General features: G+C 51.5%; 1 protein-coding gene across 1 annotated transcript; it reads right to left on the bottom strand.

Annotated features, from left to right (window-relative positions):
* Window positions 1-1,836: 1,836 nt before the first annotated feature.
* On the bottom strand, window positions 1,837-9,378 carry Erf (ETS2 repressor factor). The gene is made up of 4 exons (XM_059280002.1): window positions 9,187-9,378; window positions 4,564-4,798; window positions 4,101-4,216; window positions 1,837-3,998 (listed from the first exon to the last, which is right to left on the bottom strand). Exons 1-4 carry the CDS (start codon window positions 9,206-9,208, stop codon window positions 2,722-2,724), a joined length of 1,650 nt encoding a protein of 549 aa, XP_059135985.1. The 5' UTR covers window positions 9,209-9,378; the 3' UTR covers window positions 1,837-2,721.
* Window positions 9,379-24,271: the final 14,893 nt, after the last annotated feature.

The raw sequence follows: 24,271 nt of genomic DNA, 5'->3' as shown, positions 1-24,271 counted from the left end.
TTCTTGCAATGACAACATCCGCCTTCCTCTATCACCCCACTAGCAATTCAGCTGCATCTATGTTGCCAGGAGATATGTCTCATCCCAACTTCCAGAAATAACCCAGTGGTTCCCACCCCAGGGAATGGCTTACATCACCCAGGAGAGGGAGCAGTTGCCCACAGGCTGCCACAGGAGCCTGTTCTTGCCAGTATCCCAGTCCTGGATCGTCTCCTCACTGCCAACTGAAGGCATCAACTGGGACCACCCACCCCGGGGTTGGCACAGGCTGAAGTTTAAGTGCAGGAGCAGACAGCAGTTGCCAGTTCAATGTCGGTTCCCCCTCAGGGCTGCACAGGGTGGTGTTTTATAGCGAAGCCAGTCCAACAGGCCCGAGTTCTCAATTCCCACTCTTATCGCTTAGCAACTGTATGGCCTTGGGGGAACCCCTTCCCCCTTTCTGGGCCTCAGGCATCACACCTGCACTGCTCAGGTGGGGTTTGTATCCACCAGCAATCACAACCTGAATTCTTCATGATTGTTAATAGTTCCTTCAGGACTCAGCTCTCTAATCTGGTTTTCTAGCTTTATGAGCTCATCATCGATCAAATCCTAAGATCTCGGACACCATGATCTGGGCTCAGCCATCTTGGCTTGCCACTGGAAAATCCAGTTGTTGCAAGACCACGGGATTCGGAGCCACTTTACTGAGTATCTCAGCTCTAGGTCATTGGCAAGTTTAATGAAGCCCTTTGTTGAATGCTTAAAGAACCAAAATGCTTGAATATATGACACACAGTATGTCAAGACCAGCTATCTTTAATGGGATAAATCCCTCGCAGAACCCGTTGGGCTAGGGGTATCACTCTGGTGGGACAAAGATTACCAATTATCTTCGAGGGTTTAAGATTTAGTTTTATTAGGGCTGGAGAGATGGCTTGATGGTTAAGAGCATTTGCTGCTCTTGCAGAGGTCCGAGGGTTAGTTATCAGCATCCATGTGGCAGTTCATAGCCATCTCTATCTCCTTCCAGAGCATCTGACACTCTCTTCTGGCCTGGGGCACAGTCAGCACACATAACACGAATATGCATATAGACCAAACACATATAAATTTCTTAAAAGATTTTTATTAATGTGTAAATCTGTGTGAATGTATGCCAATTCTGCATGGGTGCCAGGAGCCAGAAGAGGGCAACAGATGCCCTGGAGCTGGAGTTACCAGTTGTCATGACCACCCTACATGGGTACTCTGAATGGAACTGAGATTTTTCTGGAAGAGCAGACTCTCCAGCCCAAGATCTGCATTTCAAGACATTGCTGGGCTCACTGCAGAAAGATCCCCAGCAGTGATAACACAACACTCCCCTTTTGTTATATGGCCCAGGCAGGCCCTAAACTTACCTCATCAAGTGCTGGAATTACAGGTGCGGACCACTACACCTTCCTCCTTGTACATTTAAGGGAGATGAGCAGCGTACTAGAGGTAGTTCGAAGTACAAGACCCTCAACTGGGGACCTGATCAGGGTGTGGCTTAACAGTCAGAGCCGGAGGGAAAAGCAATTCAGCTCAGCTAACAGGAGAACCAGGGACAACAGGTTCAACCCTGTTGAGGGTCCAAGAGGCAGCGTGGATGATAGTAAGAAACCAGTCAAGGAATACAAGACTAGAGAAAGCCAGAGACCTTAATCATCAACTTTGAGGTTTGTGCCACCTGAGAGTAGGCCAATAACTCCCCAGGCCTATTTGACCTGTTCAGATGGAAGCAGGTGTGTCTAGACCTGTCCAGAATTAAGGCAAGCCTGTGGTGATGCCGTGGCTGGCTGCACCCAGTACCTAGAACAGATTACCACAGGCAAAGGTCCAAAGTTTTATTGTTTTGAATACATTCTCCAGCAGCCCCCTTATGTCCCACCCCACCCTCCATTCCCAATACAGAATAAGGCTTGACCACAGCCCTCCAGGCCACCCCTGGGACCCCAGCTGGGAGGCAGAGAGGGGCTTCCAGTTTGGTTTTAAGGGACCCCCTTCCTGTCCCCTGACCCACCTGCCCATGGGCCAGACCTAGGAGCAGCTGGGGGTGGGTGTGAAGGGACTGGACCAGTACTGGGGTGGAGTGGGGAACAGGCACTTGTAGAGATTTGTGGCCCATAGGCGGCACCCCTCACCTTCCTCTGCCTCCCACCCCACCACCCCCACAGAATTTTTGGTTTATAAAATTGTCCCTCTGGCCCCTGCTGCAACCTTGTGGGGTATAAGAAACCCAGGCACTCACAGCCCCTGGAGGGGCAAGGAAGGCAGGGTTAGGGCTGGGGGGGGTACGAAGGGGGGAGGACGAGGTAAGAGGCAGAGAACAGGGAGGGAGACAAGGCTTTACTTCCTACGATTGTAATTTTAAAAAAAAGTTCCTGGGTGTTCAAGGCCAGAGCCTCTGTTCAAATAGAAATCCCCAGAATGGAGGTGCCCCCCCCTTAACACCCCCCTCCCGCCCCCCACCACCACTTTGCCCAGAACTTAGAAACCCAGAGATAAGGAGATTAGCCCCTAGCCCTGGGCACCCACCCACCCTACCATTAAAAAAAATTTTTTTAAAGTTTTATACAAAATGTGGGAAGGAGAAAGGGAGGAGGCAGGGAGGAGACTGAGGGAGCTGCCCTCACCTCCAGGGCTTTGGGGGGGAGGGGGTTAAGGCAGCAAAAGCTCAGGGAGGGGGGGGGCACACGGGGCCCTTGCCCACAGCTCTCAGGAATCATGATGCTCCAGGGAGAGCTGCGCTGTGGCGTGCTGGAGGTCAGAGCTCACCCGTCGTGGGGTGAGGGGCCCCCCGGCCTCCCCAGGGCCTGTGTCCCCACGCACCTTCTTGTCCTCACCCTCATCCTCAGGGCCCCCGGAGAGGCCCCCGCCCCCCTCCAGGCGACAGTCTTCACTCCAGCGCCGCTTAAAGCGAAGTTTAAGGGGCATGCACTGGGCCGCCCCAGGTGCCTCTCCGGGCTCTGGCTTGGGGGGAGCAGGTGGGGCACGGGGGGTCTTGAACACCTCCCCATCTTCCTCATCCTCGTCACTGATGTCAGTCACCTCCACCTCCTCGGACTCGCCTTCTGAGATGGGCTCCACCTTGATCTGGGGCGGTGGCGGTGGAGGGGCCAATGCCCCTGCCCCCTCGGCCAGCCCACCTGGGCTCCCGCTACACTTGTCAGTGCCTGCTGGAGCCTTCTCTCCAGCGGCCCGCTGCCGGCGTCCTAGCGGGGGCGGCTGCAGCTTAAACTTGAACGGGGATGAAGAGGAGGAAGAGGAAGACGAGGCTGAGGAAGGGACCGGCGGGGTCTCGGGTGCCATGGGCGGCAGCGGGCACTTGTCAGGGCGCTGGGGCTGGGGCACCACCAGCCCGGGGTAGTGCAGGAAGGCTCGGGGACTGAGGTGGTAGTTGTAGACGCTTTGGGTGTGGGCCTGCAGGTACCGTTTCATGTCCTCGGGGCTGAAGGAGAAGTGGGAGCCTCCCCCTGAGCCACTAGGGCCCCCACCGCCACTAGGGTACATAGGACTCAACGTGGGTGAGGGTGTGTAGGCCAGGTGGGTGGGGGTCATAGGCAGAGCTGGGGAGAGCTGAGGGGGTAGAAGGGAGCCAGGCCCAGCCAAAGGTGACACAGGGAAGGGGCTTAGGGGTTCGGGGCCACCCCGGGGCCGGGGGTAGACACGGAAGACACCAGGGTCATGCGGGAGGCGGGCCAGGGGGGGCCCTCGGAAGGCACCCAGCTCTGGAGGGCCAGGTGGCCGTGCCCGGGGGTCCTCTCCCAACGGCTCCTCCAGCTCTGACGTGCCATCACTACAGTCACTGACTGAGCCTCGGCCCAAACGTCGGGCGACCACAGCAGAGAAGAGAGAAGAGGAAGATGAAGAGCAGGCCGGTGGAGATCGGGGATCCTCGGTGGGGGACAGCACCTCGGAGGGCGTTGAGGGAGGGAAGCGAAAATGGCTGCCACCCGATGGCACTGGAGGGGCACTCTGGGGCACTGCACCCCCTGACAAGAGAAGGGAGATTTGGCATCAAGATCTCTGGTCCATGCTGGACACAGAAGACCCACCTCTTCAATCACTCCAGGCCATGCATCCCCCACACTCACCGGCCAGACCCACGTCGATGAAAGGGTAATTAACCAGCACCAGTTTGTTGAAGTTGAACTTGTAGGTGAACCGCTTCCCCTTGGTCTTGTGCAGAATTCGCTTGTTATAATAATAGCTGTGGGCACAAAACACCATGGGGCCATCAAGCTCCACAAGACCTAGGCACCATGACATGTGGCTGGGTGCCACTCATAAAGGGTACCCAATAGCCTAAGGCCATAAAAGAGAAATCAAGTAGCCAGAGAGTGAGGACCACACTAGAAGCTCCAGTGTGACTACATTCTCTGCCTAGGATACCTCCGTGTGACCCATGAGCTCCAAGGGCCAGGACTTGCCCAGGGCCCGACTTCATGCAGCTAGAGGATCTTATAGATCAAACCCAAAAACCTGTCCTCATGCACCAGGGGTTTCCAACCATGGGGACCTGCCACATGTCCTCTGGGGTCCACAGCCCCTCCTCACCGCAGGGCCCGGCTCAGCTTGTCATAGTTCATCTGGGGCTTGCACTTGCGGACCCCCCAGAGGCGGGCCACCTCATCAGGGTCCTTGATGACAAATTCCCCGTAGTCCCCTTGCCAGGCAATGACGCCCTGGTACTCCTCCTTCCGTAACAGCTCCAGGATAAAGTGCCACAGCTGGATCTGCCTCGAACCAGGGGAGGACTCCGGCTTGTAGGCCCAATCTGGGAAGGCAAACCCTAGGGACGGGAGACAGGGAGTGGCCTAGGGTCAAGATGCCAGGTTGGGGGCTCTGGGTGACACCCAAGAGTCCACCTCCTGCCCAGCCCCTCAGCCGGAATTCCATCATCAGGAAAGCCCTCTCCCCTCAGCCAACTGAAGACTCAAATCAGAAGGTGACAGTATGTGCATCTGTGTGAAGGGGTTAGACAGGAGCTGGGAGGAGGGAAGCTGGAGCGACACCGGGAGAAACAGGAAACCAACGGCGGCGGGTCCCGGGGCCAGTGCCAGGGGGCCAGGCACCAAGCCAGGACGGCGGGCAGGGCTGCCAGTGGGGGAGGGGGAGGGGCAGGAAAGGGCACACGTGGCCAGTAGGATGGGGGTACAGCCCTCTCTATGTACCCCTACTTCCATGTAGAGCCAATAGTGCCCACCCACCCCCCAGCTTTTGTGATCCTCTCCTTAGAAACATATATGATCTTTCCTCTTAGACCCATAGAAGCTCTTACCCCCACCCAGAGCTGGAGAAGATTTTTTTTTTTTTTTTCTTAAAAGGACCAGGCCGGGTGGGGTGGCTGGTTGACGATGAGGTCAGCGCTTGCACACACAGAGGCTTCTGTCTTCCCTTGAGAGTGAAACCCAGACTGTCTGAGAGAGCCCCCCCACCCCCCACAGCACTGGACCCTCTGAGCCACAATGGCCGCCCCCAGTCCATCCTTAGGACCGGGATGGAGGGGACCTGGCCCAGACAGAGCCCAAGCAGGCCCAGAACTGTCACCTTCTTCCTCTTCTGCCATCTCACCCTCAGTTTACTCTCAGCCCACCTGCCGGCCCGCCCCCAGCATTAACCTTGGGTAGAGGTTGGCAGTGGGCTGACTTGGTCCCTAGAGGGGGTGGGCAGCCTGGGGTGGGGGGGCTGCGGTTGTTATTTCCCAAACCCCCGGGTAATCAGGGGCCATCAATAATTCAGCACTAGGCAGCCGGTAATGGAGGGGTGGGAGGGAAAGGGGAGGAAGGGAAGGAAGGAGGGAGGCAGATCAGGGGCCCTAGAGCCACTACAGAAAGAAGACCAAGGTATATGGCTAAAAATGGGCGGGGTCCCAAGCCCTAGCCAAACTGGTGTGTGTCAGTACCCCCCCTCCCTTGGGCCCAGCTCAAGCAGAAACCAACCAGGCCTCAGGGCAAGACTGAGCCTCCCCAAAGCCTCAACCCCAATGTGAAATCCAGAAGAGGTCCTTTCCCCTTGAGAAGGCAGGAACCAGTAGTCCCACTCCTTCAGGGACCACCTTTTCCAAATGTGTTCCTTACTCAGTGTTCCCCTGCACAGACTTCGGAACCCTGGGCCTAGGTAGGAAGGGATGGCCAGTTCAGCAATCCCCTCCCCTAGTCCATATGCCCCATTCAGAAATCCCCGCCTCAAACCAGCCAGCCACTGCCAGGTTCCAGGAACCTGGTTTCTAGATGTTTGGGACCTGAGCCCAGAGTCCTGAACCAGCAGCCCTACTCAGTTTAGCAGGGGCAGCCCCTGACAAACCCTGCTAAGGACCCAGGCGCCCAAGCCTCATCCTTCTCTGGGGAATCCAGGTGTTCACCCATTATCTCTGTCCTGCTGCAGAGAACCAAAGTCCCAGGATATCCTCTAGGGTTCAGGGGTCTTTGTGAACCCAAGTAATCAAATCACCCCTCCATATACCCTGGAGCCACCTCCAAAAATCTCCTGACTCCCAACCGTGCACCAAGCTCCACGCTACTCCCACCTCCGTTCCAATCTGACTCCCAGTCCCAAGGGGGGGGGGGGCTGAAGTCCCTAAGACATCAGTCTGGAGGTGGAGGGGTGTGCTGACTTCCACCCTCCCCCCCCCAAATTAAAGCCACCCTTCCCAGCCCACCAGCCCCAGCCTCCGTGTCCCGGTAACCAGGCAACGTGTGTGCAGCGACAGTCCTGGGAGCGGGGGAGCGGGAGGCTAAAAATAAACTTTGCAGAAGAGAGGGAGAGAGACTACATGCAACACAAAGGGAACTCGGAAAGGAGGTGGGGGGGCTCTGGAAAGCCCTCAGGCCCACATTCTGGGAGCTGTCCCAGGCCCCCTTGTTAACCTCCTTCCCTGAGCAACACCACCCCCAGGCCTAGACCTTGGCTGCCACTTCTGGCAGAGACCCCTCCTCAAGCCCAGGCCCACCCCAGCACCACCCTAGTACCAGCTTTCCTCATCAGGACACAGCATACACGAGGGCCTGTTCCCAGCTTTGGGGAGGGGACGGAGTGGGGGTGACGTCAGGGTGTCTCAATGGGGCTCTGTTCCCCAGGCCTTGGAGCCAGGAGCCAGGCACCGGCAAGGAGACCATGTGTGTGTTGTATACGGGTCCACGTGCTTAAATCACGGAAACACCAGCTCTGCAGCAAGAAAGCTTGAGAGTACAGGACCTCTCCGGCATGGGGGTCCGGTGAGGTTGGAAAAAAGCAGCGGCAACTGAGAAGGGCTGGCTCCAGAAACACAGACAGGGTGTAGAGGTGGCTGCAGACAGGAAGGGCCGTGATGGCTGGGTCCCAGAAGGCACACCTGGATATCCCAGACTGTGCAAGCCTGGGTGGGGGCATAAGTTCTGGGAAACCACCCCCAACTTAACATAAATGCCTAAACTTTTTTCTTATGGGATTATAGGGGTCAGATAGGAGGGTGGGGGGGGGTTGAGGAAAAATACGCCTGCCTCCCGGGGGGCCTGAACACCTCCCCCACTCCAGGCAGACCTCGATGGCGCCAGAGCCGGGAAGAAAACAGGAAGTGGGAAACAGCCACGGCGGAGTAGAGAAGCGCCGGGATGGAGGATCGGATGGAGGGGCGCGCAGTGGCCGGCAGTCGGAGAGACAGACCGACCTGGAGGCGTTCTGGTCCCCCGCCTTCCCCTGAGAAGCAGCTACACGCGACCAGGACCCCAGGCAGGGTTGCACTGGCCCTACAGGTCCCGTCAAGCCAAGGCCCGTAACACAGAGGGAAGACAAGGCGGGGTTGTCTGGGCGCCTTGGTCCCCTCCCCGGGCGAGGCGAGGCTCCGGCTGCCCCCAGGGCCCGGCAGCCCGTGAGCCTGTGGGAGTCGGGGAGTAAGTGGGACGCACGTGACTGACCCTACGGCACAGCGCACCCCTGCCCCACCCCCGCCCCCTCCTCGGCCCCAATCCCCTGGCGCCGGAGCCCCACTCCGAGCCCTTTAAGAGCCGCCCCCACCCGCCGAGCAGGGAGGTGGGGTGGGTGGGCCGGTCAGGGCACACACCCGCACATAGGAGCCCGAGCCGCGGCCGCCGCCGGGGGAAGGAAACAAGTTTGAACAGCGGCGCCCGGCCCCCTTCCCCCCCTCCCTCGTCCCCGCCCCGGGCCGGATTCCGACGGGGCAGACGGGCAGGGGGCGGCGAGGCCCCCTCCACCGCCACCACCACCCCCCCCCGCGCGCGCCCGGGCGCAAAGTCCAGCCTGTGCAAGCCCGGGGGCGGCGGGGGAGGGGAAGGGGGGAAAAGTCCGAGTGGGAGGGGGGTTAATCCTGCTGCCCCCCGCCCAGCGAACGGGGGGGGAGGGGAACCCTGGCCCCTTAAGGAGGAGCAACTTGGCGGGGAAGAGAGGGGCGGAGGAAAAGACGGCCCGCTGAAAGAGAGGAGCAGGATCGAGGAGGGGGAAGGACGATGAGGGAGCCTCTGCATTCTCCCCCCCCACCCCAATCTTTCCCACCCTTCTCAACTCCCGGCCTCCGCCCGCGCCGGAGGAGGGTACCCAGGTCTCCCCTGAGCCACCTTAAAGCGGCGCGTTCTAAGGTCGGAAACAAAAAGTTCCTTTTTCGAACGTTCGGGCTGCGCTTTGGAACTTTGCGACTCAGTGCGGGCGGGGGAGCGAGGAGACAGACGGGGGAGGGGCGGTGCAGCTCGGACCCCGAGTCCCGTGCTCCCCACTCACGCCCTGCTCCAGGCTATCCAGTATCCCGCTCACCCGGTGCGGGGCACGCGCCGCCGTGAAGGTCACGGGCCGGACCGCGCAGCGCAGAACCGAGCATAGCGGCCCCTGTACCGAACCCCCACCCCCCCGTCCCGCACACGTCCCGGCCCCCGGAGTGCAACGTGACAGAACGACAGGGAGGGAATCTGCCACCCCAAGGATCCGTGAAAGCCCAGGGTGCCGGGTCCCGGCAGGGAAAGACCAGCACCCGCAGCACCCGCACCATTCCAAAAGGATCCACGGAATTGGGGTTCCCAGGCAGCACCCCAGCTCGCGCCGCGAGAAGCAACAGGTCTCGAGTGCTCGGGGGTCCCCCAGAACTGGGGATCAATCGGGCTCCCTTGAACCCCTTCAGCCCCCGCCCAAAGTTTTTCCTCCCGGTTTCCCGGGGCAACAAGTCTCCCCCACACGTGCTGCCCCCGCCCCCACCTGTGTCCGCCGGGGTCTTCATGCTGGGGGGCCCGGGGCAAGGCGCCCCGACTCCGGGCCGCTGCTCCTGGTGCCCGCGTTGCCCCGTCCCGTCCCGCGCCCGTTGGGACGCCCTCGCCGCCGCACCCGGCCTCGCCTCTCGGAGCCTCTCCCCTCCCCGCCGCCGCCTCCCGGGTTAATATCGCACTCCGGGGCCGGGACGCCCACGCCCCCCGGCCGGCGACGTCACCACCGCGTCGCCATGGAGACACTGTGCCCGCCCCCTCCCGCGCACTCACACACGCTTGCCGGCGCGCAGCCACTAAGGACTGGCCGGCTCTTGGCTTAAAGGGGCCGCGCGGCGGGGGAGGGAGGAAGAAGAGGGCGGGGAGGGGCTGGGGGGTCCTGGGGGTCACGACCCTTCTTGGAGGCTCTAAGTCAGCAGAACTTAAGTCTTCAGCACTCACTACCTGCTGCCTCTCTTCTGCCTTTTCCTGGCTCCAGAGTTTCTTTTGGGACCTTTCAGAGGAAAGGAATTTTATGAAGGGGGACGATCAGAAATTTTTGTGGGGAAGGGGCAGAATCTTCTCCGCAGGGGGCGGAGTCTGGATCTTGGAGGATGATCAAGAGCATAGCCATTTCCCAGCCTGGGTTTACCCAACCCCCCTCAACCCCGAGCCTGAAAGAGGGCAGCTGTCCAGGGGTGGGGTGGAATGGGTGGGAAACATTTCCCAGCATCGGAAATGGGGAGGCGGCTGTACCCTCGGCTCCTGTGGAGATGGGGTCTTGGCCTTCCTGATAGACCCAGTCCAGCTGGGGAGGAAGTGACCAGAGGATGCATTCGGGAGCCCCCACAATCATCACCGTCCTCAGGCTGCAGCTGTCCTGGGAGCGCGGCCGGAGGTACCCCCACCTCCACACTGGAGCAGGGGGTTCCGGAGATAGTGCCAGGATGCAGGGGGCGACCCAAGTCTGAACAAATGTGCTCCGGAGGAGCATTTGGGGGTGAGAGGAAGACAGGGCTTAAGACCAAAGGCCTGAGCGTAGGGGAAGTGTTAAGTCTGTGTTCTCTGCAGCAGATGGGAGGAATGGATGGAGCCTGAGGCTGGGAAACAGGAAATCGGGGTACCGATCGGATGCAGGTAGGCAGCCTGCAGCGGGGTAGAGGGCAAGCAGAAGCTATATTTTCACAAGTTAAGCGTAAACACAGTCTCAGGGAAAATGAAAAATAAACCGGAGTTAGCAAAGCGATGTAGGGCTAGGAGACTGAAAAGATGATGAATCAGACTCAGCCAGAAAGAGGGAGGGCCCATCGGGTTCAGGCTGTAGGTTCTTAGTGCTTCAACCCCAAACTTCTCCATTGCTGGGTTCCTATTTAGCCTTTAAACTAGCTCACCAGTGCTTCAGAGACGTCTCATGCGCCTCCTTAGGGAGACCATTGGCCTCCAGGGAAGTGTCACCCCCTTGGGGAATTATGTAACCTTGCCTACGGACAGTGCAGCTCCCCACGGATATGTAACCCTCCGGGAGCAGCGTGGTCCAGCAATAATCACCATTGTTACAATAACAGCTCTCAATTCTGAGTGCTCACGATGTGCCAGGCTCTGAGCCAAGTATTGTCTGAGGCATCTTCATACTCCCAATGAGGGGGTTACTACTGTAACTCCTATCACAGATGAAAAATAAAAGGCTCTTTCTTACAGGGGAAATCATTCTGCCAAAATCCTATAGCAAGGAAGTGCTGGGATTAGTATCCAAGCCTGTACAATTAGTATCCAGATCTGTATAATTCCAGTTTTGCCTGCACTTCACTATTTGAAATAGATCAGTAACAGGCCCAGAGTCCCCTCTTCCCACCAGGAAAACAGACCTGAGTGGCAACCGTAACTCTGCTACCCTCTCTCTGACCTAAAACAAGTGAACTCACCTCTTTGAGCCTCATCTGTAAAATGGGGCTACTGGTAAACCCTAAAAAATTAAAAATTCTTATTAGAGCCAGGCGGTGGTGTCGCACGCCTTAAATTCCAGCACTCGGGAGGCAGAGGCAGTCAGATCTCTGTGAGTTCGAGGCCGGCCTGGTCTACAGTGAGTTCCAGGACAGGTTCCAAAGCTACACAGAGAAACCCTGTCTCCCCCCCCCAAAAAAAAAATATTATTAGAAACCAGGATGTGATGTAAATGTGCAATAAATATTGGGCTGGGGTCTAGCTCAGCATATGTTTGGCATGCTTAAGACTCTATGCTACACTGCCAGCACCAATAATTAATTAAATACAGCTAGGCATGCTAGCTAGCTCACTCCTGTAATCTCAGCACTCAGGATGCTGAATCAAGAGGACTGGTCCAGTTCAAGGCCAGCCTGGGCTATTTGGGAGTTCAGGGCTAGTTTGGGCTACATCATGAAGCACTGTCTCAAGAAAACCTATAAAACAAGGGGCTAGAGCAATGGCTCAGTGGTTAAAGAACACTGACTGCTCTTCCAAAGGACCCAGGTTCACTTCCTAGCACCCATATAGCAGCTCACAACTGTCTGTAACTCCAACTCCATGGGATTCAACACCCTCATACTGAGTTATTGCTCTTGCAGAGAACCCTAGTTAGGTGGGTTTTTTTTCTTTATTAAGAAATTTTTTGTTCATTTTACATACCAACCACAGATTCTCCTCTCATCCCTCCTCTGCTCCCCCACAGCCTTCCCCAACTACCCACCCCCATCCCCCATCCCCTCCTCCCATGGGGAGTCAGCAAAGCCTGGTACATTCAGTTGAGACAGGACCAAGGCCCTCCCCCCTGCATCAAGGCTGTGCAAGGTGTCCCACCATAGGTAATAGGCTCCAGAAAGCCAGCTCATGCACCAGGGATAGATCCTGATCTCACTGCCGGGGGTGCCCTCAAACAGACCAAGCTACACAACTGTCTCCCATATGCAGAGGGTCTAGTCCAGTCCCATGGAGGCTTCACAGCTGTTGATGAAAAGTTCATGAGTTCCCACTAGCTTGGTTCAGTTGTCTCCAGTTTTCCCCATCATGAGCTTGACCCTCCTTACTCATAGAATTCCTCTTCCCTCTCTTCCACTGGACTCCTGTGCTGCCTGTGGATTTCTGTATCTGCTTCCATCAGTTACTGGATGAAGGCCTTAGTTAGGTTCTTAACACCTATATAAGGCAGCTCACAACTGCCTGTACCTCTAGCTCCAGGGAAATCGAATGCCCTCCCTGTCCTTAGCTGACACTCACAAGCACACACACAATTAAAAAAAGATTTTTTTAAAAAATAAGGTCTCGATTTGTAGCTCTGGGTGGTCTAGGACTCACTATGTACACCAGACTGACTTTGCACTCACAGAGATCTGCCTGCCTCTGCTTCCTGAGTTCTGGAATTAAAGGCATGTGCTACCCAGCTAAAATATTTTTAAAATAACAAAATAAATATACAAATAAAACTGATACTGGAAATAATTATAAACAGTGAAAAACACACATTATATATATGTATATATACATGTAATATATATGTGTATATATGTGTGTGTGAATATATTAATTGAGTGATCATATACCTCATTGATGTGAGCACCCTATGCCTTGCAGACACACAATTATAAATAACACATATCATTGGCAGTATGAAATTGTGCCAGTCATGGTGGTGTATGCCTGTAATCTTGGCATTAGGGAGACTTGAGACAGAAGGATCCTAAGTTCAAAGTCACTCTGAAATATATAGCAAGATCCTGTCTCAAACAAACAAAAAGGTAGGTGTTTTGGTTAACTACAATGCCCACTGCACTCTTACAATGTACTAAGTTAAGGTTTATGGGTTTTTTTTTTTTTTTTTTTTTTTTGAGACAAGGTTTCTCTGTGTAACTGTCCTGGCTGTCCTGGAACTCAGTTTGTAGACTCAAATTCACAGAGGTCCGCCTGCCCCTGCCTCCTGAGTGCCAGGATTAAAGGGTTAATCACCACTGCCTGGCAAGTTGAGTATTTTTTAAAATAATTTTATTATTTTTTAAGTGTATGTGTGTTTTGCCTGCATGTATGTCTGTGTACCACATGTGTGCCTGGTGCCCAAAAGGCCAGAAGAGTGTGTCAGATCCCCTAAACCTGGAGTTAAGGATGGTTGAGAGCTGCCAAATGTATGCTGGGTATTGAACCCAAGTTCTCTGGAAGAACAGCCAGTGATCTTAACCACTACGCAATCTCTTTACCTTCAACAGCATAATGCTAAATTAAAAGGGGATTGGGCGCCTGGCGGCGATGGCGCACGCCTTTAATCCCAGCACTCGGGAGGTAGAGTCAGGCGGATCTCTGTGAGTTCAAGGCCAGCCTGGTCTACAGAGCAAGATCCAGAACGACACCAAAGCTACACAGAGAAACCCTGTCTCGAAAAAAAATTTTAAAAAAAGAGGTGGGTGGGCTGGGCACTGCTGAAGGTGTAGCTCAGCTACCCCATGCTTGCCTCTTCTGCACAAAGTCCTGCATTCTATCCCCCAACCCACATGAAACAGGACTTGCACTCACTTGTAATTCCTGCACTTGGGAAGCCATGGCTGTTGGATCAGAAGTTCAAGATCATCCTTCGCTACACGAGTGGTTTGAGAGCACGGTGAGCGACCTCATATTCACATAGACACATGCAGACGAAAGCTAAAGCCAAAGTTTAGGCGTGGTAATAATCTGAGCTAGCCTCCTCCACCAAGCAAGCTTAGTTCAAGGCCAGCCAGAGTTGCAGGAGACCTTGTCTCAAAAGTTAATAAATGCTCAAGTGGCTGGTGAGATGGCTCAGTGGATAAAGGTACTTACCACTAAGCCTGACAACCTGAGTTTTATCCTGGAACCACATAATGGAAGGAAAAAAGAGTCAACTCCTAAAAGGTTATCCTCTGATGTCTACATGCGTGCCATGCATGCATTCAGGCACACATATACACAAAACTAATAAATAAATGAATTGTTTGTATTTCTTAATGATTTATTTATTTTTATTTTATGTGCATTGGTATTTTGCCTGTATGTATGTCTGTGTGAGGAAGTCAGATTCCCTGAAATGGGAGTTACAGACACTTGTGAGCTGCCATGTGGGTGGGTGCTGAGAATTGAACCCCAGTCCTCTGGAAGAGCAGCCAGTACTGTTAACCACTAAGCCACCTCTACAGACCTAAATGTTATTTTTTTTTTACTATTTTAACATTTATTTTATGTATATGAGTACTCTATCTGCATGTATGACTTTATGCCAGAAGAGAGCATCAGATCCCACTGAAGATGGTTGTAAGCCATCATGTGGGTGCTGGGAATTAAACTCAGGACCTCTGGAAGAGCATCCAGTGTTCTTCACCGCTGAGCCATCTCTCCAGCCCCTAAATGTTATTTTTAAAGAGCGAGAGAATGGGAGCCCAGGTGAAAATGTCTGTGGGTTTTATGACTTTTGCAGTAATTTATCCACGGATCTTATTGTAACTTCTCTCCAATCCATGTAACTACCATATGGTTACTCAGCCTAAGGTTGTACATGGTGATCCCAACGATCACTGGGAGATACCCAAAGAGTCAAAGTTATGTATTAATGACCATTCCTTACAGGGAGGCCATGAAATCAAGGCCACTGAGTCCTAGTCAGCCAGAGTACCTCCTCACACATCCTTAGTGCCCTGTAAAACCTCTGCTTTCTTCATTTGTTTTTGGTTTTCTTTTTGTTTTGTTTTTGTTTTTGTTTTTTCAAGTCTCTGTGTAGCTTTGGTGCTGTTCTGGATCTCGCTCTGTAGACCAGGTTGGTCTCGAACTCACAGAGATCCACCTGGCTCTGCCTCCCCAGTGCTAGGATTAAAGGCATGCACCACCATCACCCTGGTGATCCTGGAACTCAACTCGCTCTGTAGACCAGGTTGACCCTAAACTCAGAGATCCACCTGCCTCTATTAAAGATATATGACTCTGCCACCTAGCCCCGCCCCTCCCCACACTTTTTTTTTTTTTTTTTTTTTTGAGACAGGGTTTCTCTGTGTAGCTTTGGAGCCTTTCCTGGAACTCACATGGTAGGCCAGGCTGGCCTCAAACTAACAGAAATCCGCCTCCCAAGTGCTGGGATTAAAGGCTTGTGCCACCATCACCCCCCCCCCCATGCCCCTTTTAAAGACCAAGTTTCTCTGTGTAGCCTTGGGTGTCCTTGAACTGGCTCTGTAGACCAGGCTGGCCTCCAACTCATAGAAACTCACTTGCCTCAGCCTCCCAAGTGCTTGGGTTTAAGGCATGAGCCACCACTGGGCATGGTGGTGAACACTTTTAATCCCAGCACTCAGGAGGCAGAGACAGGCAGGTCTCCGTGAGTTCCAGGGCAGCCTGGTCTACACAGTGAGTAAACAGTGAGTGGACAGCCAGATTTACATAGTGAGACCCTGTTTAAAGAAGAAGAGGCGGGCTGGGCAGTGGTGGCGCACGCCTTTAATCCCAGCACTCGGGAGGCAGAGGCAGGCGGATCTCTGTGAGTTCGAGGCCAGCCTGGGCTACAGAGTGAGTTCCAGGAAAGGCGCAAAGCTACACAGAGAAACCCTGTCTTGGAAAACCAAAAAAAAAAAAAAAAAAAAAAAAAGAAGAAGAAGAAGAAGAAGAAGAAGAAGAAGAGGAGGAGGACCAGGCGGTGGTGCTGCACACCTTTAGTCCGAGCACTTGGGAGGCAGAGGCAGGTGGATCTCTGTGAGTTCGAGGCCAGCCTGATCTACAGAACTAGTTCCAGGACAGCTAGGGCTGTTACACAGAGAAACCCTGTCTCAAAAACCCAAAAAAAGGAGGAAGAGGAAGAAGGGGAAGAGAAAAGAAAGCTTTGTGTCTGCTGCCATGAAAACCGATGTAAATAACTTCTGTCCAAAGGACAATGAAGATGACCTCTCTCATGGACCTGACTGTGGTGATATGTTGTGTACCTTAATAAATTTGCCTGAGGATCAGAGAATACAACAAGCCACCAGATCAAACATAGATGCCAGGCAGTGGTGGCACACACCCCTTTAATCCTAGCACTCTGGAGGCAGAGACCCATCTGGATCTCTGTGACTTCAAAGCCATCCTGGACTACATGAGATCGATTCAGTCTAGGAGAGAAACAGAGCCAGGCAGTGGTGGCACACGCCTTCAATCCCAGTACTTGTAAATCACACACCTTTAATCCCAGCACTAGGAAGGAAGTAATATGGCTGGGCAGAGAAAGGTATATAAAGCTTGAAGAGACAAAAACTAACTTCTTTCATATGAAGCCTTTTCAGCTAGAGCTCTTTCAGCTAGAGAGCTTTTTTGGCTGAGGACTTAGAGACATTCAGTCAGAGGATTTGTGGAGTTGTCAAGGTGAGACGTGGTAGTGGCTTGTTCCTTTGTCTCTCTGATCTTTCAACATTTACCCCAATATCTGGCTCCAGGTTTTTTTTTTTTTTTTTATTAAAAGACCATTTTAAATTTCGAGCAACACCTGGCAGACTTTATTCCATTGCCACCTTGACACAGATCACATCCTCATATTGTCAGGGCATGGACAAGACCTGGGCATGATGGCCATAGCCATTGAGAAGATGCGTCAGGAAAATTGTTGCCATAATTGTTTACATAGTGAGTTCAAGCCAGCTAAGGTCTAAAAAAAGGTCATGGACAGGAACTCTGCCCACAGAAGTCCCCACATTTCACACAGACTTGTCCCGTCCCCCACCCTTTTTTTTTTTTTGAGACAGGGTCTCTACATGTAGGCCATTCTAGCCAGGATGTATCCAGGCAGGGCAGGATAGGCATAGATAAAGCTCAATGGTTCAGAGCTGTATTCACAATTCCTTCATTAGTGTGATTTACAAACCAGGACGACTTCCACATTACTTGGATTCCTCCGTCTTTGGTGTCAACTCTCATAACCAGGGAGACCCCGCGGGAACAATGTGGACAGTTGTAAAAGTAGGAGCACTCTTGTAAGCCATGTGCCTCATGAATATAAACCCCATGAGCAACATGACTATGTGGCTTCAAACAATACAACTCAAGGACACTGTACTCCAACGTGGACAGTGCTACCTGTGGTAGTGATAGTGGTAGTGATATAGACCCTGAACAGCCATCCCCTGTGCCTCCAATAAACCACAGAGTATAGCAGTTTCATTACAGTCTTGGTTAATAGATACCTCATGTTCTAATTAAATTCCTTGGGCCTTTGTAACCATACAATTATGTGATCTGTTCCCCTCCACCGATCATTGAGGGAGTAACTCATCTCCCTTCTTTCTATATACAAGTTAAGACAGTAGGATTCCCCTTAAAGGTGACATATCCTGTCATTTCCAATGAGATGAAGGAGGTATGGTGGCAACGCACCAATAATTAGCATACTCTAGAGGTGGAGGCAGGAGGATCAGGAGTTCAAGGTCATCTTCGTCACATATCTAGCTTGAGGTCAAGAATAATGTGGACAGAGCCGGGTGTGGTGGTGCACACCTTTAGTCCCAGCACTCAGGAGGCAGAGACAGGCAGATCTCTGTGAGTTTGAGGCCAGCCTGGTCTACAGAGTGAGTTCCAGGACAGTTAGGCCTATTCAACAGAGAAACCTTGTCTCAAACCAAAAAAGAAGAAGAAGAGGAAGAGGAGAAGGAGGAAGAAGAAGAAGAAGAAAGAAGAAGGAGGAGAAGAAGGAGGAGGAGCAAGAGGAGGAGCAGGAGGAGGAGGACAGAATTGGGGAGACCATCACAACCTGGTGAGACTTTCTATAAATGAAAACAATTGCAACATCGATGCTGGAGGTGTGATTCAGCAGTAGAATACATGCTTATCACTGTGTGTGTGTGTGTGTGTGTGTGTGTGTGTGTGTGTGTGTGTGCTCGAGGAGACCAGAAGAGAGCATCAAATCCCCTGGAACTGACATTACAGACAGTTGTAAGCAGCCTGATGTGAGTGCTAAGAACTGAACTCAGGACTCCTCTAGAAGAGCAGCAAGCATCCTCAACCACTAAACTATCTCTTCAGTCCAAGATTGATTGATTGATTGATTGATTGATTGATTGATGTTTTATTTATTTATTTATGTTTTATTTACTTATTTATGTTTTTATTTATGTATTTATGTATTTATTTATTTATGTTTTTATGAGACAGGGTTTCTCTGTGTAACAGCCCTGGTTGTCCTGGATCTCGCTCTATAGACCAGGCTGGCCTCAAACTCACAGAGATCCACCTGCCTCTGCCTCCCAAGTGGTGAGATTAAAGGCGTGCACCATCATGCCTGGCTCCTTAAGATTTCTTTTTAAAATTATTTTAAGTTACATGTCTATGCTTGTGCATCTGTATTTGCATATGAAGACAGGTGCATTGGGAGACCAGAGGTTTCAGATCCTCGGGAACTGGATTGCAGGCAGTTAGGAGCCACCTGACTGGTGGCTGGGACCTGAACTTGGGTCCTCTGGAAAACAGCAAGTGCTGTTAGCCCTTGTGCCCCATCTCCAGAACACCCTTTAAAGATTGGTTTATTTGCATTGCGTGTGTAGGAATCTTTTGCCTGTGTTTTTGCAAGTGCATTGTGTGTGAACCTAGTGCCAGCAGAAGCCAAAAGAAGGTGCTGGAAGGGTTGGGGATTTAGCTCAGTGATAGAGCACTTGCCTAGCAAGCACAAGGCCCTGGGTTTGATCCTCAGCTCAAAAAAAAAAAAAAAAAAAAAAAAAAAAGAAGGTGCTGGATCCCCTGGAAATACATACTGTTCCTGTCTGTCTAGTGAGTGAGTGATGGGAACCAACCCTGGTCCTCTGCAAGAGCAGCAAATGCTTTTAAGTGCTAGACCACCTCTTTCTTTTCTTTTCTTTTTTTTTTTTTTTTTGAGACAGGGTTTCTGGCTATTTTGGGACTTGATCTGTAGAACAGGCTGGCCTCAAACTCAGAGATCCTCCTGCCTCTGACTCCTGAGTGAAAGGCATAAGCCACTCTGCCCAGCTGCTAGGCCACCTCTTTAGCTCTCCAGAAATACTTTTAATTAAAAAGTGGTAGCTCATGCTTCCTATAACCTAGCACTCGGGAGGCTGAGACAGGAGGATGTCAGGTTTTAGGTCATCTACTGAGTCCAGATCAGCCTGATACATGGTTAAACCCTGCCGTGTTAAGGAACAGCAACAACAAAGGTGGCTAGAGAGATGGCTGTGTCCTTCTAAAGGACCCTGGTTCAGTCCCCAGCGCCCTATGGTGGCTCACAACTATTCATTTCCAGGGGATCCAACAACCTCTTCTGACCTCTATGGGCAATATACACAAATGGCACTCCTACATGCATATACATAAAATAAATACATCTAATAAAAAGTTAAAAGTTTAAGAAAAAAAGGCAAGTCAAGCCCGGTGGCGCACGCCTTTAATCCCAGCACTTGGGAGGCGGAGGCAGGTGGATCTCTGTGGGTTTGAGGCCAGCCTGGTCTACAGAGTGAGTTCCAGAATAGCCAGGGCTGCTTCATAGAGAAACCTTGTCTCAAAAAACCAAAAAAAAAAAAAAAAAAAAATTGGGTATTTAGCTCGGTGGTACAGCGCTTGCCTAGCAAGCACAAGGCCCTGGGTTTGATCCTCAGCTCCAATAAATAAATAAATAAATAAATAAATAAATAAATAAATAAATAAATAAATAAAATAAAAATAAATTATTGGACATGTTAGCCCATCCCTTTAACCCCAGCACTCAGAATCAGATGCAGGTGGATCTCTGTGAGTTTGAGCCCAGCCTGATCTATATAGCAAGTTCTAGGACAGCCAGAGCTATAAAGTGAAACCCTGTTTCAAAAAAATGCCCCAAATTATTTTATTTTTTGTGTATGAGTGTTTGCCTGTATGTATGTCTGTGTTCCATGTGTGTGCTTGGTGCCGGTGGAGATCAGAATGCATAACAGATTTTCTGGACTTGAGTTACAAATGTTTGTGAGCTTCCTGGTGAGTGCTGAGAATTGAACTCAGATGCTCTGGAAGAGCTGTTAATGCCTTTACCTGCCATTTTTTCCAGCCCCTGGTTTATTTGTTTTTTTTGTGTGTGTGTGGGGGAGTTAGGGGGTGTTGAGACAGGTCTCATTTATAGCCCCGGATGGCCTAAAACTCACAGAGATCCATGCTGGGGACAGGACATGTGTGTACCCCAGCACACAAGATTAGAAGACAACTTGAAGGAGTTGGTTTTCTTATTCAAACATGTGGGTCCCGGGGATTAAACTCAGGGACTCAGTCTTGGTGGCCAGCACCTCTACCTGACAGACCACCTCCTTAGCTCTCTTTTCTGTTGTTAATTTATTTATTATGGTGCTGGGGATGAAACCCAGAGCCTTGTCCATGCTAAAAATGAGCTCATCTACAAAGCTACATTCCAAAATCATTAAATGAAATAACTTATAACTGGTAATAGATTATAGTACTAGGTGATATTCTGAAATATATGTATCATAATGTACAAATCAGATTAAATAATCTTTCTTAAACATTTAGCTCCCCCCTTCTGTTTTTTCAGATAGATAGGGTCTGTCCATGTAACCCAGGTCTTGATCCTTCAGCCTCCGAAAGTTGGGATTTCTTCCTGCCTTACTATTTCTTTATGGTGAACACAGGTTGTTTTTGTTTCCTTGTTGTTTCCTGAAATAGGGTCTCATTTAGCCTCGGCTGACCTCCAACTCACTCTCTAGCCAAGGCTGGCCTTGAACTCCTGATCATCCTACTTCCAACCTCCCAAGTGCTGGGAAAACAGACCTGGGCCTGGGTTTCCTCCTTTTTTTTTTTTTTTTTTTTTTTGAGACAGGGTTTCTCTGTGTAGCTCTGGCTTTCCTGGAACTCACTCTGTAGCCCAGGCTGGCCTCGAACTCACAGAGATCCGCCTGGCTCTGCCTCCCGAGTGCTGGGATTAAAGGCGTGCGCCACGACGAACCAGCTTTCTTCCTTCTTTTTAAAATATAAGGACCTTCACCCTGCTGTGCAGAAAGCATTAGCTCTAGCTGCTCTAACTCACTACCTGGTCCTAACAAAGCCATCAAGATCTTTTATTCTTTATCTTTTTTCCCCCCTCTCTGCCGGGAATGGAACCCAGGACCTCAAACCCTGCTTGCAAATGCTCTACCTCTGAGCTACACCCTCAGCCCTATTTACATTTTAAAAGGGGTGGAAATCAAGGGGGCGGGGGGGGGGGGTAGATTAAGTGACCTTCCCAATATGGCACAGCTGGGAAGAAGAAGCCCAGCTGTGATTTGACCCCAGGCAACCTAAGGCAGTGCTGTCCTACCTCCTGCAACGTCGTCCCTCATCCACAGGGGAGTGCAACTGGGTACATAAGTTAACTACAGTTTATGTAATTCTCCCAGGGGCAGGGTACAGCTCTCTGAACACACACCTTTCCTCCAATAAGGCTTGGTCCATGTGCTTTCCCACTAAGAGCTCTCCTTGAGTGCCTGCTTGCTGTTGACTTTCACAAGAAGTACAGGTGGGTGAGTGCTGGGGGGATCCCCCTCTGTGGCTATCATAATCACATTCTATCCAGAAAGTCTGCACTACAGTGGAACACTTCCTTGGCAGGATGTGTTTGTTTAATCCTCACACCTGATGTGAACTGACTGGGGAACACAACTTCACCCTGACCCATTCACGTCCCCCCCCCCGCCCCCCACCCCACCCCGTGCGCCCGGGTAGACAGTGGGAACTGTGAACTGCCCAGCAGGAGTCTCCCCACAGACAGCACAATCTCCTTTGTATCCAAAGTTAACAAGGGCAGTTGGCATTTGCACACTTGAAGAATTCTCTGTAACTGCTGTAAACCCCCTTGGATACAGCATGAACCATTCACTAGGGGCTATCCAAATGGTTTATCTGATTTCTGTCTCTGTTGTTTGTTTGTTTTGGGGACTAAATAGTCCCGGCTGGCCTGGAATTTATGGAGATACCCTTGACTCCCTCCAACCTCTTAAATCAGTGGTTCTCAAACTTCTTAATGCTAGGACCTTTTAATACAGTTCCTCATGTTGTGGTGACCCCCAACCAGAAATTATTTTCATTGCTACTTCATAACTGTGATTGTGCTGTAATGAATATTGATGTAAGTATCTGATAGGCAGGACATCTGATGTTCGACCCCCAGTAGGGTCGAGACCCACAGGTTGAGAACCACTGTCTTTTTTGTTGTTTTTCAAAATAGGCTTTTGCTGTGTAACAGCTCTGGCTGTCCTGGAACTCACTTTGTAGACCAGGCTGGCCTCAAACTCACAGAGATCCCCCTGCCTCTGACTCCCGAGTGCTGGGATTAAAGGTGTGTGTCACCATCTGGCTGATTCATTTTAATGTGTATTTCTTTTTGTTGTTGTTGGTTGTTTTGAGACGGGGTTTCCTCTGTGTAGTCCTGGCTGTACTGGAACTCTCTGTGTACGCCAAGTTGGCCTTGAACTCAAGAGATCCACCTGCTTCTACCTCCTGAGTGCTGGGATAAAGGTGTGAGTCCATGTGTGCATTTTAGAAATGTGCATTGGTGTCTTGCCTGTATGCATGTCTATGAACAACTTGTGTGCCTTATGCCTGCAGAGGCCAGAAGAAGGTGTTTGATCCCTAGAACTGGAATTACCCACTGTTTATGAGCCACCACATGAATGCTGAGCATCAAATTTGGGTCCTCTGGAAGAGCAGCCAGTGCCCTTTACCACTGAGCCATCTGTCCAGCACCAGGCATGGCCTTTAATGTTCAAAATCCTAGCATTTGGGAGACTGAGGAAGGAAGACTCCTCGAATTTGTGGCCAGTCTGGACTACTAAGAGCAGAGTTGGGTGCGTGGGGGCGGGGGGGGGGGGCACAAGAAAGTGTAAGATTTTATTAGTTCTACAATAGCAGGGGTAATAGACTAAGTTCTCTGCTCTGTGAACTTTTAAGGACAGTTAATTTTTCCTGAATTCCTGTAGACAGTGGGAAGTTCCTATAGATAGTGTGGAACTGCCTCCATGTAAGTGCCACGGACAACTGGTACTTTTTGCATACCCTGTGTGAAGCAGCCATATACCACAGGACATTCTTTTACAAGTCATCCGAATGTTAGGATGGTGTCTTAGTTAAGTTTCTACTGCTGTGGTAAAGCACTATGAGCGCCGGGCGGTGGTGGTGGCGGCGGCGGCGGCGGCGGCGGCGGCGGCGGCGGCGGCGGCGGCGGCGCACGCCTTTAATCCCAGCACTCGGGAGGCAGAGCCAGGCGGATCTATGTGAGTTCGAGGCCAGCCTGGGCTACCAAGTGAGTTCCAGGTAAGGCGCAAAGCTACACAGAGAAACCCTGTCTTGAAAAACCAAAAAAAAAAAAAAAAAAAAAAAAAAAAAAAAAAAAAAAGCACTATGAGCAAAAGCCACTCAGTGATGAAAGGTTTATTTCACCTTACATTATCACTAAGTCCATCTGAAGTGAAGCCAGGGCAGAATTGCAGAATTGAAGCAGAAGCCATAATGGCTTTATCTCCATGGTTATCTCCAAGCTCAGCCTGCTTCCTTATACGCCCTAGGACCACCTTCTTAGGTGTGGCACCCACCCACAATGGGTTGGAGCCTCCCATATCAGTCACTAATTAATTAAGGCAGTATCTATGGGATACTACAGGACAATCTTATGGAAGCAGTTGAAGTTCACTCCATCTCAAGACTCTAAGCCTGTGTCAACGTGACATAAAAACCAGCCAACACTGACAGAATGATGAGCTACGATAGAATAGACGCGTTTTCCTTGCTACTACAGTCTTGAGCGTCCATCACAGGCAAGAGAAACATTCCTCAGAGCCGGTATAAATCGTTCTCCATTATCCTTTGGTCCAAGGGAAGAGTGAAGCTATGGGAAGAAATTCACACCTGGTGTAAACTCGGCATCTGGGCAACAACCTTCTACGGCCCAGAGGGTATGAGGCACACGGTCTCCTCCTCACCTCCAGTGTGACACCCACCCCAATATCTTTACAAATCTTTCTTCTGGTGTGAACAATCATAGGGCTGTTCGTTTGCCTACGGAATGGAGTGTGAAACCCCAGGAAGCGCTGCATTTCCCCATCCTATGCCTCAACCCAAGTTTGAAGAAGGGTGGGTGCTACCAGAAAAGTGCGCCGTCCTAAAAATCAATGTCTTGGAGT

Source organism: Peromyscus eremicus, chromosome 1, assembly GCF_949786415.1.
Source record: "Peromyscus eremicus chromosome 1, PerEre_H2_v1, whole genome shotgun sequence".
Lineage (NCBI taxonomy): Eukaryota > Metazoa > Chordata > Mammalia > Rodentia > Cricetidae > Peromyscus > Peromyscus eremicus.
Note: the sequence above shows the minus strand (reverse complement) of the source record. Positions and strands in the feature narration are given on the sequence as shown.